This window comes from Sebastes fasciatus, chromosome 21 (genome assembly GCF_043250625.1).
Source record: "Sebastes fasciatus isolate fSebFas1 chromosome 21, fSebFas1.pri, whole genome shotgun sequence".
Classification (NCBI taxonomy): Eukaryota; Metazoa; Chordata; class Actinopteri; order Perciformes; family Sebastidae; genus Sebastes; species Sebastes fasciatus.
The window spans coordinates 26,867,707-26,886,045 of NC_133815.1; the positions used below are offsets into that span (position 1 = coordinate 26,867,707).

At 43.0% G+C, this 18,339-nt stretch overlaps 1 protein-coding gene across 4 annotated transcripts in view; it reads left to right on the top strand.

The window, feature by feature from the left end:
* The window catches only part of reck (reversion-inducing-cysteine-rich protein with kazal motifs), an 80,110-nt gene extending 64,524 nt beyond the window's left edge, over nucleotides 1–15,586 (top strand). Inside the window, exons 20-23 of one of the 4 annotated variants that reach the window (XM_074622031.1) lie at nucleotides 2,467–2,622; nucleotides 8,470–9,198; nucleotides 9,253–13,807; nucleotides 13,853–15,586. In XM_074622031.1, the coding sequence (XP_074478132.1) occupies nucleotides 2,467–2,622; nucleotides 8,470–8,685 (372 nt within the window). In that variant the 3' untranslated portion in view covers nucleotides 8,686–9,198; nucleotides 9,253–13,807; nucleotides 13,853–15,586. The remainder of the gene's footprint in view (nucleotides 1–2,466; nucleotides 2,623–8,469; nucleotides 9,199–9,252; nucleotides 13,808–13,852) is intronic. The other 3 variants (XM_074622029.1, XM_074622030.1, XM_074622032.1) reach the window with 3 other exon arrangements.
* The last annotated feature ends 2,753 nt before the right edge of the window (nucleotides 15,587–18,339 follow it).

Here is an 18,339-nt window from a genome sequence, read left to right on the forward strand (position 1 = left end):
TTCCCTGTGTTCACAATGTTTCTGCCTTTGTGCCCTACATGGGGATGTAACCCCGGCCACAGCCAATAAGCTGTGGGGGAGGGGGGCTTTATTAAGTGTATAATTAACATTATCATGTTTCATGAAAGAAAGACATTGACAGAGAGGCGTATACATACTGTCACTTATGCGCACAGGCACGCACGTTATTACGTCCACAAAAACTATAAACTAACACCGTGTCCTAACTCTTTGTCCACACTGAATATGTTAAATCTGCACTTCTGTCCTACATCATACCAGCCTGGAGCTGGAGACGTAACCACTTAAAAAGATGGGTTAGTAGTGCTTGCTATCTTCCTACGTTTGTACTTTTTAACCAGAAAACACAGGTTTTATATTGTGATATTTACTGTAAATAACATACAATACAGCCAACAGCAAGTAGGGTGTTATCTAGCGATCTTCTCCAGCCAGCTGCCACCTTATTATGGTTGTTGTAGTGAAATGAGGAGGTATTGCACCCAGTAATGTTTGTATAGAAGAAACCTGTCTATAGTACGATCTGTTAAAGAGGAAACCAATGTTTCCCAACCTATGGTAGTGGTTGGAAACCTCTAGATTAACTACATGAAGTAGATCAACTAGCTCCACCTCAAGCAGCTACAACAGTAACATGCTGCTCTAACATTGATGCATCAGTATTAACTAATATGAATTCATCTTATAATAACACATGTAATAATATGAATCAGTCACAGGAGACGTTTTACTGCAGAACCACTGTTTTTACTTTGATACTTAGTATTTTAACATTGTTGTATTGTTACGTCCAAAACAAGAATGCTTTTTTAGTTTCCTATTGTCAGTTGAATGTGGTGTCAAACACTGGATTTGATTGTTTAGTTGTGTTTTGTGGTTTCATCTTAACCACCTGATAATTTCTTCACTTTTGCAAAAAAAGTATTTTCTAAGAAGAAAAAAAAAAGGACAAGAAAAAACTGTTAAGTTTTGCACAATTGATAAGAAAAAGGACTTAAAGCTTCAGTAGGCAGAATGTTTTTGGCATCATTGGGCAAAGATCCCATAATAACCTTTCAGCATATTGTAATTCAAGTGTTCTGAGAGAAAACTAGACTTCTGCTCCTCCTCATGGCTCTGTTTTCAGGCTTTAGAACATCTAGCCCGTGACGGGAGACTTTGACCAATCACAGGTCATTTCAGAGAGAGAGAGCGTTCCTATTGGCTGTGCTCCGGCTGGTGGGCGGTGCTTGGTATTTCCTCAACTGATCTCAACATGGCTGCCGGGTCACAAACTTTCTCATTTTACAGCTAAACAGTACACTACAAGATGATTCTGAGAACATTTGAGAAGAGAAATAGACATTACAGTAACAGAATATAGATTGATATTTGATCAGCGCTGCCTAGTTTGACCGTTTGATCGGAGTTCGTTAGTGATTGACAGCTGCTCAGAGACGGCAGACTCCAGTTCAGCTCTGATTGGTTGTTTTCCTCCGGTCTGTGAGATGATGCAGATGCCGTTAGGAACACCGGAGGAACATGATTTCTTTCTCATGCATTAATGATATTTCGCTCCAGTCTTGCCTACTGCTGCTTTAACATTCATAATAACACTAATCAGAAGTGGTTACATCCTCCCACCTTTGGCCACAGCATTCCCTCACATGCCTCCCTGAGCGCCCCCCCCCCCCCCCCCCCCCGCCCCCCCCCCCCCAGTGGGTGTGTGTGCCCAGCTTGTTAAACAGCAGTAAAAGCCTGAAGCCTGCCGATGCCCTAAACACTGACATGTTAGCTGCTAATAAGTCCCAGCGGCATCTCATCCCGGTCAGCTTAATTATACAACAAAGCCCCCTTTTGGCTGTCAGTCAACTTGGCTGTCGTCCCCCAGCACCAGCACATCATAGGAAGGCTCAGCCTGCAATAAGCCTGTTAATACGGAACACAAGCAGAGCTGATTTGATCTGCAGCTGCGAAGATACATGAGAATATGAGTGGAACTGTGTTGCTGCACTACAGCTACAGCTTAGCCTGCTGAGAGCCCCCTCGGCCCTGCTTAGTATTTTATAACACCAGTTCAATCATTTATCTGTCCATCCGTCCGTCCGTCCGTCCTTCCGTCCTACCTTCTGTCCGTTCGCGTGTCACACTTTGGTTTCCGGAGCAGACATTTTGGGCACCCTGGACTTGAAGAAGGTGAGCTAATAACAAGCTACATTGTGCTCAATAGACTAATTCCATTAGTTCCTAAAGGGCAAAACCTCTGGCCCTACTTTAGTAAGGGTCAGACGGTGAGCGGGGGGGTGTGAGCCTTTCAAAGCTGTTTCCTGCTGGATGTTCTGTTCTACATTTAGGTTGCAGGTTTATTGGTTTATCCCTGACTGAAATGCACCCAACATGCAGTATTTTCATTTAACATTGTCTGACGTCTCCCCTCTCTGTTTGACCTTTGACCCCTGGGTGCAGTTGAATAAGAACCAGCCGGTGACGGTCCACGACGTCCTGCAGATCCTGAGGTTTCACGTCTCGGTGCCGCAGTGCGACGTCTTCGGCTACCTGAGCATCGACCACGAGCTGGTGGTCCTCATCGCGCCAGTGGACCAGCAGCCGACACCGCTGCAGGTAACACACACACATACACACACACACACACACACACACGCTGTAGATTCAGTCATTTAGCTAATTATTTGTCTTGCATGTCTATTTTGTGGCTGTTCACTACAGTGTGTTAAACATCACTTCAAACCAACTGGAGTGTGTGAACATTATTTGACTTCATGATCATTTCTGCAGTAAGCAGAGATTATGAAGGCCAAAACTCCTGCCCAGATAATAGCTGCTAATAAGTTGATATTCTGTGTCTATTTGACAGTTTGCTGTATTAATAATGACATTTATTTAGTCACATTGAGATCAATTCAAAGCAAACGGGACTCATATGAGAGAGATAGATGAACTGGATAATTAACTTCTAATGTTGTTAGAAACGGGTCCTCCTGCAGCGTGTCCTCCTGCAGCGTGTCCTCCTGCAGCGTGTCCTCCTGCAGCGTGTCCCATGGACAAGAAACAATGAGACTTGTAATATTTCATATTTTTCTTATCGTCAATAAATTCCATGTGCAGACCCAAACCAACAATGAGTGTATCTACTGACAAGTATCTTGTGTGCAGCGGCGCCGCAATGAGTTTTTTGAAGTGGGGGGGCCAACTTTGGATGACATAGGCTTATAAGGTGACTGTGGTGGGTGGACCTCGGACGCTTGAGTGGGGTCACTTTATACTACGGTTACATTATACTTCCCTGGAAGAAAATTTTTAACATTTTAAAGTTAAAGGGGTTGTTTGTAACTTTTTAAGTGTATAAATGTACCGCGGTGTAAGCAAACCGGATATCGACCCAGCTCTACTCCCTATGTGGGATATACACCGATCAGCCATAACATGATGACCACCTGCCTAATATTCAATAGTTCCCCCTTTTGCCACCAAAACAGCCCTGACCCGTGGAGGCATGGACTCCTCTAGACCTCTGAAGGTCTGCTGTGGTATCTGGCACCAAGCCGTCAGTAGCAGATCCTTTAAGTCCTGTATAAGTTGTGAGGTGGGGCCTCCGTGGATCGGACTTGTTCGTCCAGCACATCCCACAGATGATCCATCGGATCGAGATCTGGAGAATTTGGAGGCCGAGTCAACACCTCCAACTCGTTGCCATCCACATGATGTAAAAGAAAAAACGTGATTCATCAGACCGGGCCACCTTCTTCCATCGCTCTGTGGTCCAGTTCTGATGCTCACGTGCCCATTGTAGGCACTTTTGGCGGTGGACATGGGTCAGCGTGGTCACCCTGACCGGTCACCATTCGCAACAAACTGCTCCTCACTGTGTGTTCTGACACCTTTCTATTAGAACCAGCATTAACTTGTTCAGCAGTTTGAGCTCCAGTAGCTCTTCTATTGGATCGGACAACACGGGCCAGCCTTCACTCCCCATGTGCATCAATGAGCCTCGGGTCTGACCCTGTCGCCGGTTCACCGGTTCTCCTTCCTTGGACCACTTCTGGTCCAATGAAGTCGTCTAGACAGCACTATTTGGCCCTTGTCAAAGTCACTCACATCCTTACGCTGGCCCATTTTATCTGCTTCCAACACAAAGTTCAAAGTTCAAAATGTTCACTTGCTGTCTAATATATCCCCCCCCACTGCCAGGTGCCATGTTAACCAGATAATGTTATTCACCTCACCTGACAGTGGTCTGAATGTTATGGCTGATCAGTGTATATATATATATTACAGTGCATTACTTTTTGTAGGTATAGTGCGAGCGGTGTATGACAAGCCTGCACACGTTTGATGCTTCAGAAGGGATGTCCTTTAATAAGCACTATGTATTATTACTTGAGTTCACTCATGTGATGTTGCAGAGCTGCAGTCACCAGAAACAAGACCTAGCAACCTGAACACTGCTGAGACTGAACCTCCACTGACAGCAGCTTCTTATTCTATGCTACATACGGCCTTAGAAAAGTTATCTCATAATTGATTGTAATTGAAAATGACATAAAAACTCATATTGTACCCTCAAGTCATGAAAGGGGATCATGTTAGGTTATTGTAATGTGTGCCAGCCAGTAAGTGGGTTAGAGACCCAGTAGAGCTGCTGAACTCTATCTGGAGCTGAGATGTCTTCAGGCTGCTGTTTAAATGCTGCTGCTGGTAGCAATCTAATCTAATCTTAGATCACAATCAGTCCATGCCCAAAAGCATTGAACGTGCTTTGTACAAAAGCTGCAGATAGACGGATAGTGTGTGGTGGAAGAATTAAAGGATGGATAGAAGGAGAGTAAGAAAGACGTGACGACACGGAGAGAGAATGAAATAGCAAGAAAACCCATATCATCACCATAAACATCATCATCCACCAAAATGAACTCATATGCTAATTATGACAATTTCACACCAATATCTAACAGGATCAAATGATGAAGTGATGACATTTTGAACATATAGAATGGATAGAAACTACAATTGCAAACACTTTTCAGAATAACCTACGTAGAAGCTCCCCTCTAAAAGATCAACAACACTGACAGCAGAATACATAAACCATGTCTCACCAAGAAAGCTTGGATCAGTCATTGATTTTTTGATTTTTTGAATGATTGAATTGTGAAATCAGCTAAGTGTAGAGATTGAATCGTTGCAGGAAACACCGGGAACTGTGGGAGGAATGTACAGATATGGCAAAGACAGCACAGATAGTTCAGTGTTTGTTAGTGCTCCTTCTTTTTTTAGCTCAAGGTCTTTCTGTCCCAGTGAACAAAGCAACAGCAACGCTGTGACCTCACAGCCAGAAGTATTTTCGAAGAAGAACGTTATGCTGAAAAGAGGTATAAATATACTTTAAAGAGCATTAGAAATAACCTTTACAGAAGTCAAACTCGATCCGAACTTAAAAGGAGCCTCCTTTCATATGATTTCTAAATGGATAAAAACCTTCATTATTGATCCTGACGCAGCTGTAAGGACTGCATTCTGCTGATTGCAGCAAGGTAGCATTGATTGCAGCATTGTTACACAATCAAACCCCAAAATAAGAGTAGGAATGTGAAAATGAGCGTGACATGTCTCCTTTAAAGCTGCAGTAGGCAGAATATTTTGGCATCATTGGGCAAAAATCCCATAATAACCTTTCAGCATATTGTAATTCAAGTGTTCTGAGAGAAAACTAGACTTCTGCTCCTCCTCATGGCTCTGTTTTCAGGCTTTAGAACATGTAGCCTGTGACGGGAGACTTTGACCAATCACAGGTCATTACAGAGAGAGAGAGACTGTCCTATTGGCTGTGCTCTGGCTGGTGGGCGGTGCTTGGTATTTCCTCAGCAGATCTCAACATGGCTGCCGGGTCACAAACTTTCTCATTTTACAGCTAAACAGCACACTACAAGATGATTCTGAGAACATCTGAGGAGAGAAATAGTCATTACAGTAACAGAATATTGATTCATATTTTATCAGCTTTGATCCCAACTTTCGTAGTGGCCAAACGGCGGTACTGCAACTTCCGTATCCGTCACATGACGCCATCGGGCCCAGAAAGACTTTTTCCCATAGACTTCCATTGGTAAAGAGATGTCTGTAACTCAGAGGATCATTTATTTGGGGTGAATTTGAATATAACTCACCTGTTTAAATAGTATTAGGGTTTAAAGTTTGGCATAATTGAGGGCGTGAATGACAGCCACTAGCTGTCTCCTCTGCTGCGTCACCCGGGCCGGGAGTTAGGCTGCACTGTCGCTGTGGAGATGGCGACGGACGCCACTACGAGCTTCACAACTGCTCTTCAGAAACCTCCGGGTGACGTCACAGAGACTACGTCCATGTTCTCCACAGTCTGCGGTTTATACCAGGGAGGGTTTGAACATGAAGAACATGAAACATGCATCACTGTTTCATAATAAATAAAGGATGATAGAAATATAAAGGTTAATGGATGTGGTTCATGTTTAGTGGAAACAACACTGCTACCATATGCTAGCTTTATTCCCCAGATGTTTTCAGCTGCATTGCCTCAATCAGTGCCGTAATTCAGCTGCAAACATTGTGGGGACAAACAGCATATGGGAGGAGAGTGGTTCAGTGTGTCAGCGGGCTGGGATCACTGTGTGGATGCTGCTGGAATATCAATCTGTGTTCCGGGGCTATACAGTATCTTAGTTTATCTCTCCAATCCCCTCCAGCTATCTTGTACGGATTCATTTTGAACCTGCAGTTCTTGGTTCTTCTCTAACTTCACTCTGTGAAGGCCAGTACTGTACTCAACCTGTAGGACTAGATATTGAATCATTTATACTGTTGCTAAGTCAGACAGGCTTCCAAGAGAATGATCCGACTGAGACTGAGTGAAGAAGACCCTCCAACCAAACAGAAAGGTCACATTAAGAGCTTTTGAAGAACAATATTGATACTTGATTGAAACTATATTAGCTGTTGTACTACAGGACTTCATCATGAAACTAATGAAACATACATTTCAACCTTTTTGGAAACAAAAAGATTTGAAGAAAAGCAGCAGATACGAGTATGAAGAGGCAGAATAAATCTCTCACGGATGGTTAAATGCCGCTGGATTTAGACAGAAGAGCAACGGAAGAAAAAAAAGACAAAACAAACAAGCTTCTTCTGGTGGCTTTTAGTTTCAGCTGTTACTAGGCAACAGCTTCTCCAACTTGTTTGAGAAGTAAAATAATATTCATCCCTGGGTTGACGGAGGCAGCGCCAGAACAATTCCTAATCACATCTGAGCACCGCTCGCTCGTAGTTTGTTCCTTAATTAAAACTCTTTTGTGCAAAAAGCACAACCAGCAAGCCTGAAACTGAAGGATGAAGCACAGAGCAGCTCCTCATCGCTTCACCACAGTCATCCCAATTTAAATTCTGTCCTCAGTCATCAATCACGGCCCACGTCGAGCCGAGTACACTCCCGTTTGATTCAGGACAGACTACTATGGGAGCTGACTGGCGTGGACTTGGAGTAACACAGTTTCCCAGAATGCATTTTGCGCCAACCTCATAACTCAAGAATTCATATGCTAATTATGACATGAAAATGAACAGAGGCAGTGCAGTCCATATTACATTTTGATTTATTTTAAATATAGATTACAGATTACAAAGCATAACAAAGCGTATCTTTTAGTTGAAAACTCAAAAAGCTTTATTTTTCTTGTGATAAAGTTTGTTGGTGGACATTTGAGTTGAGGTTATTTAGTGACGGTACAGTAAAGTGCAGTTGTTGCTGAGTTGGTGATGTCAGCCAGAGTGATGCTAGCGGACTGCGTCTTCTCGTCCTCGGGACTTTGGACTCCTGAGTTGAACTTTTAATCAAAGTTTGAACACCTAACACACTTAAGGCCTTTGCACACATTTTGATTAATTCACATGTCAATATATCTTTTTCAACTGTTGTTTTTGTCATGATTATTTTCACACGTAAATATTACACGGCGCAAAAAGCAAAACAAATTTACCGAATAAGGCCAACTTTTCAAAGAGTAGATGTGCTAAATGGGATATGGAAATGGCTTTAACAAAAGAATTGTGACGTAGTGAACATTTAACAGCTGATTCTGCCGTCCTTCTTCCTGTAACCTTCGTCTCCTGACAGCATGAAACATGGCCAATACTAGCTGACATTAAAACTTGCCCCATCAAAACTAATTCCTGAAGACCTCTCTCCATTTTTTCATTTAAAAATGAATAAAAAGATGAAGAGAGAGAGAGAGAGAGAGAGAGAGAGAGAGAGAGAGAGAGAGAGAGAGAGAGAGAGAGAGAGAGAGAGAGAGAGAGAGAGAGAGAGAGAGAGAGAGAGAGAGAGAGAGAGAGAGAGAGAGAGAGGCCGGCTGTGCTCTTGTGCTTACTCAGATGGAGGAAATGGAAGTGCTGACTGTGCTCTCTCGTATATTCCAGATCGAAGCCTGCAGTAAGGAGGCCGAGAAGATTGATTCCCTCATCAACTATGCCAGTCCCACGCTGGTCTCCCATGTCCCCCTCTCCGCATTCCTCACGTCCGAGATCAAGACCTCCTCCATCCGGTCGTCCGGGGGCGCTCCGCCTTCACCTCTAGCCCCAGGCCTGTGCTTCCTCCTGGGCCTCCTCATCACTGCAGTCCTCCAGCAGGGCTAAGAGTGCTGCTCATCCACACCCAGCCCCCCCCGCACCCCCCTCTAACTCTTGAGTGGTCCAAAGTACCCCCCGCCCCCCTTCCCCCCGGATGTCATGAGGTGAGTGTGTGTTCGGGCGGTCACGAAGCAGGAAGAAGCAATGCCATTTTTTCGACAATCATTCCTATTGACTCACCTGCGTGTCAAACAATCAAGGCGGTGGAAAAGCTCTTATTCTGGAAAGCTTTTGTATGAACAGTGTTATTCAGTGGATGAATTACTCACCGGGTTCCCTCCAGTGAAGTGTGTGTGTGTGTGTGTGTGTGTGTGTGTGTGTGTGTGTGTGTGTGTGTGTGACCTTTTAAGAAGTATTTGACTTCATGCCAGCAGTGTTTATCCATTAGTCCCAGCAGCAAGCTCTCCTCTGAAAGCTGTTAAGTGGGAACGTAAATTTCATGACTCACTCTGTCTTGTTCTGGGGCTTTGTATGTGTGTGCGTGTGTGTGTGTGTGTGTGTGTGTGTGTGTGTGTGTGTGTGTGTGTGTGTGTGTGTGTGTGTGTGTGTGTGTGTGTGTGTGTGTGTGTGGAGACAGACGAGGACAAAACATCCCTGTCTGGCAGCACATCTGTCTGACAAATTAGCCCAAATTCCCTCTGCCACACACACTCCCACACAGATATTGGTGTCACTCAGGCCAGACTCCTCTGCTCCAGACGGAGTCTGATCAGCATTGAAGTGACATGTTTCAAGCCTCTGGTAAATAAGAATGCACAGTAGCACAGTGCGTGATGTTTCTCTACATGTGAGGTGTATATACGGACCTAGTGTTTGAACCTCTAACCTCAGCAGTGTTAGTGCTCATGGACTGAGCCAGCTCATATGAGACTAATCCAGCCTCCAAAAGTCGGTTCGAACTACCGACCGAACAAAGTGCCGGAGAGTCGATCAAAAAAGTTGAAATATTAAGGGAGCCCAGGGGTTGCGGTCCAATAGTCCAACAAATGTCATCCTCTGTCTTTTCCTAACTACTTTTCCTCAACCTCAATGGAAAACGTCATGAGGTTCAAGACAGATGTGAAGGAGAATCCCACTACACTGATGAGTACAGCGAAAAATGCTCAATTCAAGTAAGGATTCCTGTCACAAATAGAATCACACCTCCTGAGACTGATATATAGTGTATAATCATACTTGCCAACCTTGAGACCTCAGAAATAGGGAGGATTTGTAAACCAAAGAGACTTTGTTTCCTGCATTCTGGTGACTTTTAAAGAATAAAATAGCTCATTAATAAGTAGCTACACTTTTTAAACTTAAATACTTTTCATTTTACTTTTAATTCTCAGGAAAGAAAACAGAATAATTCACCACTCTGTCATGAATCTCTGGTATCAACTAATATTCCCCTGCTAGAGTATTTCTGAAGGTCCTTTCAGACACAACCCAACAAGAGCACCACTGCGCTCTGAAATTTCGCTGTGTTGAGCAAAGCCCAACTTTGGGTGCTGCATGTTGCGATGTGCGGCGAGTGCATCTCTCTTCTGCCAGTAAAGAAGAAGCAGGTTGTGATAACGATAAGGAAAAAAGGTGTGAACATTTGTCATAAATCAGGAGAAATGAGGGAGAATTGTGACCCCTTGAGGAAAATCAGGAGGGTTGGCAAGTATGTGTCCAATTATACAGTGATGGTGGACGTTATTAATGGCCAAATGGTGCGTCGCTTTAAAGGTCCCATATTGTAAAAAGTGAGATTTTCATGTCTTTTATATTATAAAGCAGGTTTAAGTGATATATAAATACTGTTAAAATATCAAAAACGCTCAATATACGGAGAAATACACACAGCCCGTATTCAGAAACTGTGCGTTTGAAACGAGACGTCAGGATTTCTGTCCATTTGTGATGTCACAAATCTACAATATTTAGACCGTTACACGGTTTTAAACGTAAACATTCTAAATGTGTCCCAGTTTATTTCCTGTTGCAGTGTATGTTAATGACATCAGCTGACAGGAAGTAAACATGGACCCAAACTGCTGCCTAGAAACGCAATTCTCTTGCAATTCTGTTGAAATGCACTAAAACGGAGCGTTTCAGACAGGGTAAATACAGGTATATTCAGGCAGACAGTATGAGGAAAATAAATTTTTTTTTAACATTACAGCATGTAAACATGTTCTAGTAGAAACACAAAATACAAGTATGAACCTGAAAATGAGCACGATATGGGACCTTTAAATATTGCTACCGCAAGGAATTGTGGGACGGCATTATCTCCTTTCCTCCGGTAAAGGATGGTTCGGTGTACCCTAAAGGAGATAAGAAAGGAAGTAGCATTTAGAGAATTGGACCAGCTCTTATCATGGCTGCTACTTCGGTACTTGCGGGTCATTTCACTCAGTGAGAACCTTCCTAAGCAGAGAAAAAGACTATTGGACCACAGCCAGTTGTGTTTCACACAGCAGTGTAGTGAAGCAGACCAGAGCTGGGATGGTGATCTACGATCTGTATCGGTAAGATGACATGAAGCTGTTCTCCAAAACAAACCTGGTAACACTTTATCTGATGTGGTGTTCATAAAGCATCATTCATATATATATATATATATATATATATATATACAGTATTACAGTACATTACAAGTGCATGAAAAACTATAAATATCAGAACATGATATATTATTCACAATGTATCTCAGAAACTGTAAAGGGATAAATGCTTAATGGAGCAAATGTATAATTCAATTTATGAGACTGTTATTGTGCAGCGTATAGCCTGATAACTTTAGTCATGTATACTTCTGCTGAGCCCTTCCGAAGCAGGACATTACTACCTAGATGGATTCAGCTCATTTCAGAACCATGTTTGGGGGTTTAACTAACAATTACTTTCATTTTCCATCAATGTGAGTATTTTTTCAATTTAATCAACTAAGTCAGTTTAGTCTATGGAAAGTCATAAAGTAGTGGTTTGACACCATAAAACAGATAGCTCTGCACATTTTTATTACGCTGTAATATACCTTCAGACTTCTGAGAAAGAGCCTGGCACTCAATACATATGTTTGCTATATTTCTTTATCCAGCAGCCATCCTATCAGACACTGGATGCCTTACCGCATTTTATTGAGACCAGTGGTTCCCAAGCAGGGGTCCGTGCTTGTAGCTGCAGAACACGGGATAATTTATCTGAAAGAGTTCATTGCAACGGATCACCCATCTCACCTTTTACAACTCTACAAGTGTTTTTATAGCATTCTGAAATGAACTGAAACCATTTCTAATCTGACCGTGTGCTTTGTACGGGGTAATCCTACAATTTAGCATAATAAAGTCAGAGAACATGCAAGAGACAACATGAGATATCCTGACTTTTAGTCCCTAGTATTGGAACCAGATTTCCCATAATTCAACTTGAACTCAAACTTTTTATTAGATTCTTATTGTCTGATAAACACCAGCATCTAATGTCTTAGGTTTATACTCTCCGAGCCCAAGCTGAGATAACTCTGATGACATCACTATGACATCACCAGGGTTAAGCCTCGTCCACTCTGGGAATGTCAGGAGCGCGTGGCGGCTGCGTTACCTGTTGTTCTTTATTTCGGCGTCCGTGTTAACAGGTTAGAGCAGCCACACTGCCCGCGTCTCAGCTGCTTCTCTTCTAGAGATTTGAGTTCTCGCCTATTTTTGACACAAGCCGCGCGGTTCACAGCAACAACAGACAGTGAAAGTGATCTTTTTACATCATATCAGCAACATTACTACACTTTCAATGTCTCTATCTGTACAATTTGTTACGGAGATAAAAAAAAAAGTAAAGATTTATTTTCAAATCAACACTTCCTGCTTTCATTTCAAAATAAAAGCCCTCAAGCGTTTTTTTTTCTTCTGTGGACAGAATTCCTTCATTTGTTAACACAAGGCTTTTATTCTGAAATATGTGCAGGACAGTGATGTAGAACATGCAGTGTCTTGGAGAGCTCCATAAATTAATATAGTACGGGGTTATAATTGTGGATTATTACTATTATTTTCAAATTACCACACGTTTCTTAACCTTTCTCTGTCTAAAAAGTAAATATAAATGATATTTATAATGAAATGAAATGGCCATTAAAAGGCAAACTCTATGTAGAAAGAACACCCGACACGTCAATCACGCAGCCGCCACGTGATGCAGCCGCCACGCGATGCAGCCGCCACACGCTCCTGACGTCCCAAGTGTGGACGAGGCGTTATTCTCCCAGAGCCACAAAAAACATCCAACTGTTTTCACAGTAGTACTACCGCTGACTAATACATTGGGATACTGTCTCTTTAATGAGCTAAAGCATGCCCAATGATTGTATTTGCCATCCACTAACGTGTTCCTGTGTGTTAGAGGAACAGTGTGCTGGAGGATCTTATGAGCAGCACATGTTTAAAGTGTTACCAGGAGGTTCCCCGACAGAAAGGCCTGGATCACCACTCCCTCCCTTTGTGTGAGGCCAGTAGCTCAGTGAAGCGTGAAAAGGGATGCTTCCTGTCTGTACAGATGAACTAGAAGCCATTTAATGACAAAAGGACAATCAGCTAGTCACTACCCACAATCCACTTTGGGTAGAGAAGATTTCCACAGTATGCCTTGCATATCGTGTCTTATATGAAGTAATAATGAAAATGCAATAACTTTATATTTGTTAAGAAGTATTTCTATATTTGATGTGTTTTCTGATTGAAATAATGATCACCTATGTGCCATGTTTTTTGTTTTTTAAGCAAATAGCTGTTATTCTTTATTGCATGATGACAATTATGAAGTGTTCTTACTCCAGAATGTACTCCAGTGTGTGTTGTCCCCTGTCTTTGTGTTTGTCTCTCTGCCTGTACAGCACATCGTGTCCCCTTCTCTAACAGTATTACTGTGCTAGGCAGCTCTGTAGCGGAGAACCCTCCAGCCATTATTATTTGTATTATTATTATTATTATTATGGTTATTGTTATTGTTATTGTTATTGTTATGTTTATGTCCTCCGGAGCCAACATGAATTTAGTCTTTACTGTTTCATTTGATTTCATGTCACATGAGATAACTTAGCTGAAGTTGTAAAGACTGAAATATTTCACAGATAAAAGAATGAATGATCTAATGTCTGGACCATGTTAGCTTAGCTTAGCTTAGCTTAGCTTAGCTTAGCTTAGCTTAGCTTAGCTTAGCTTAAACACTGGAAGCAGGGGGAAACAGCTAGCCTGGCTCTGTCCAAAGTCCAAAAGTACCTGTACTCTAAAGCTGACTAATAACTTTTAACTCTAAAAGTTAAAAACATTCATCATATATATCCATGAGATGTGACCTCTGCATTGAACCCCTCGTCATCATTACGGAGCAGTGGGCTTCTGTGAGGAGCCCAGAAAACAACACCTTGTATAGTGGATCCAGAGAGGGATACTTGTGTTAGCTAACAAGCTCCATCTCTTTGTTTCAAAAACTCCAAACTGCTTCCAGTTAAAGGGACTTTTTGTAACTTTCAGAATGTCTTGTTAACAGCGACACCTGTGGCCGTGAAGTCAACGAAAGTCAGCGTCGGGCTCGCGCTTGTGTTCGCTCTAAATATACCTGAAGGAGCATCACTCAAAACAGTGAGGCGACACACGTCAGCTAAAAGCACAATACCACTCTATAGTTCAGCTGCTTGGCAGTAATGTTAGCTGACCAGACGAAGGTCTCTCCTTGAATCAATGCTTGAAAAGCTGGTCGGTGCCGGGGCTGAGCAGAAAGAGACACGTTACCGTCTCCGACCGTGTGCCGCTGATAACGTTTCTCTCTGCGGAGCCCCGTCACTTCACAAGACACGGGAAACCTCTGTTAGTCTGGAGGAGCTGCAGCAGTTATTTCTGCACAAACGTCCACTTCACTAGATATTCTCAGAGCTAAACTAACTCTTCTGCAGTGTGGAGTGAGCGCGCGTTCACGTCTAGAGGTGGAGCGAGACAGCGAGAATGCGCGCGCACTATGTCAGTGAAGGCAAGCAGGCGAGCGCGCATGTGTCCCGATCCGGTACATTTATACGCTTAAAAAGTTACAAACAGTCCCTTTAACTCGTATGAAGGTGACAAACGTGCAAAAGGGTCTTGAGTGTGCATGTGATGGCTACATACAGAACATGATGTAATGAAGTGCTCTGTAATGAGTCAAAAGAGACTAAAGCTAGAGCAACATGTTCCAGAGCAAAAAGGCACGCAGACAACAAATAAAGGAGCAGCATTGTTCATGAGTACGCCCTAACACTGTATAAGAAGAACATATCCTGTTATGTCTCTAACGTAACCCTGTTCAGACCCTTCCAGCTCCAGAAATGCTTGCTGTTGTGTCAACTGGGATTGGCTGTTTGGAGCTTTAGAGGGCAGAGCCAGGCTAGCTATTTCCACCTGCTTCCAGTCTTTATGCTAAGCTAAGCTACATATGTCCTGTCTCCAGCTCCAGATTTAACACACAGACACGAGATTGATATCCATCTTCTCGTCGCGCTCTCAGAAAGAAATCTAATCAGCAAATTTACCAAAATGTTACCAACTATACATATATTATGATATCTTTTTGTGTATGTTTTACAGCCATGTTGGCAGCCCTCACGAAGCCGAGGGGAACGGTAGGCTTCTTTTAGCAGGAAGCTCATGTCTCCTGTCTGTCCATGTGATGTAAACGCAGTGTTGTGGAGACTGACCTCAGCATATGTGAGCCCTGAGGCAGGCTGGAGGACGGTTTCTATAGTGACAACACCCAGGACTTGTGTCACTCATGCTGTGTTCTTTGGGTTCTATCGTGTTTGATTCCTCTATGGTTTCTAAGGCTCCCTGAGTGTTCTTTCCTGTACATCATCACTGTGTTTGACTCTGTAAACGTGCCAGGAATTAAAAAAAAAGAATTGGAAGAAAGTCAACAGGATGCATATTTCATGAAATATAAAAAAAAGCAATACCACAACCAAGAAAGTGTTTTTACTGTTTCATCACAAGCTGCTGGGAGACATTTTCAGATAGTGGGTCCGCACCGTTTCAGCGCCGGCGTACGCCCGCTGCGCTGGTCTGCACACCGTTTAAAAGGCGTATCAGCCAGCGTATGCGGCGGCGGCGGCGGATGCTGGGGTAAATCTTGATGCCAAAGCAATCTTAAATTGATGAATAAAGTCGGTGACATACAGCTGAACAGTCAGCTGCTATCGTTTCGCCTCTGAGGCATCGTTATCTCGTCAACAATTAATGACACCTTAAACCTTGATCGCTCAAAGTGACGCCTCCTCCCACCAGCAAATGTTTCCCTCAATCTAAGAGATGTGCTCCTCCCTCGCCGCTCATCTTCACTTCTCGGCAGATTGTGCCGCGGCTGTATGAACAGGAGAGCTCATCTCAGCATTCACTCTCCTCTATTCGACAGTACCGAAGACCCAAAGATGAGATCTGACTTTTTAATCATTGTTGAAGCTTCTGGTGCAACAATAAACAATATCAGTTAATGTATAGACTGGCCTCAGAAAAGAAACCAAAACCTCTCTGCTTACAACTCAAAACTTCAAAATACAAGGCTAAAGTGAGCATGGCTAGCACCCCCGCTCACTGCTTGACCCCTACTTAGGTAGGGCGAAAGGTTTACCCCTTTTGGAACTAATGGAATTAGTGAATTTTCTAAGTTAAATAGTTTCCGAGTTCTGCTCCGGAAATGAAATTGAAGTCGAAAAAATCACAGTTTTTGGCCAAAATTTCGAAGAAATTGGGCACTCTGGACTTTCAACCCCCAAAAGGCACAACCAGACTAGACCAGACTGTCAACCATCAGACCAAACACAACTAGACCACACTGTCAACCATCAGACCAAACACAACTAGACCACACTGTCAACCATCAGACCAAACACAACTAGACCACACTGTTAACCATCAGACCAAATTAGGAGTTCCTAAATTAAATAGTTTCTGAGTTCTGCTCCGGACGGACGGAAAGATGGACACACGGAGCGCTGTATACCCTGGACTATGTTGTTGCGGGGGTATATACAGTATATATACATATATACTGGAAAAACAAAGTTTGGAAACTTGTGTTTGGTGGATTATTTCTCTGTTGTTACAATGCTAATGGTCATTGTATTTTACATCGTTGGAAAGCCTGTTTATTTACCTTCACAATGATGTCCCACTTGTAAGGACCATGCATTTGTGGGATGAGAAGCACAGCTGATTATGTAGGTAGCGCCCAAGAAAAATTTGCCAAAATGCTCTGTCAATGGTAAACAGTGTATTCTCCTGTTGGTATTGACTCTTGTTTTGAGTTGTTTGGTGGATTGAATGATTGAACTCTCTATCAGTAACAAGGAACAAACAAGACATATTGGCTATTTTACTCTTTATTCATTTAATACACCGTCAGGAGCCTCAGTAGCGGTGGAAGATCCATACGCAGCCACAACAGCCTGGCACCTCCTCCTCATGGTGGTCACCAACCTGGTCACACGTTGCTGTGGGATGGCGTTCCATTCCTCAACCAGGATTCGTTGCAGGTCAGCCAACGAGGTTGTGTTGGTCACTCTAACACGTACAGCACGCCCAAGCTGATCCTACAAGTGTTGAATTGGGTTGAGGTCTGGACTCTTGGCAGGCCGTTCCATTCTCTCTACTCCCACATTGTGGAGGTAGTCTGTGATAACCCTGGCTCTGTGGGGGCGAGCGTTGTCATCTTGGAGGATGAAGTTAGGTCCCAGATTGTGGAGATATGGGATCGCCACTGGCTGCAGAATCTCATCCCGATATCTCACTGCATTGAGATGGCCTTCAATGATGACAAGCCTTGTTTTGCCAGTGAGGAAGATGCCGCCCCACACCATGAAACTGCCCCCACCAAAAGCTGTTACTCCATCGGTGCTACAATCAGCATAGCGTTCTCCACGTCGTCTCCATACTTTGACCCTGCCGTCCAACTTTGGCAGACAGAACCTGGACTCATCACTGACCATGACATTCCCCCACATGTTCAGGTTCCATTGTCTGTGTTGTCGAAACCAGCGCAAACGGGCCTGACGGTGAAGGGCAGTCATTGCAGGCTTCCTGGTAGCCTTATGAGAATATACTGTTTAGAGCATTTTGGCAATTTTTTCTTGGGCGCTACCCACATAATCAGCTGTGCTGCTCATCCCACAAATGCATGATCCTTACAAGTTGGACATCATTGTGAAGGTAAATAAACAGGCTTTCCAACCATGTAAAATACAATGACCATTAGCATTGTAACAACAGAGAAATAATCCACCAAACACAAGTTTCCAAACTTTGTTTTTCCAGTTTATATATATATATATATATAATAAGGTGTGTGAAGTCAAAGTATGCTCGAGGACTGAGGTATTAATCTTTAATCCACCGAGATGTTCTCTCTCTTGCTCACACATACACACTTTCTCAGATGAGCAGCTGAAGGGAATGATCAATGATGAAAGCAGTCAGGTGTAACTCCAGTCTCTGCTGTGTTGTTTCTAGTTCTGTGTCAGAGTTAGATCATCGTCTTTTTCCTAACTGAACCTGGTTTTGCACAATTGTATTTATATCTTATGCTGTATTTTAACCTCATTTTGTAGATGTACAGTGGATTGAAAGTCTGTTAATAGCATGCTGACAACTGGAATTAATCAAGTGCTGGTACGTG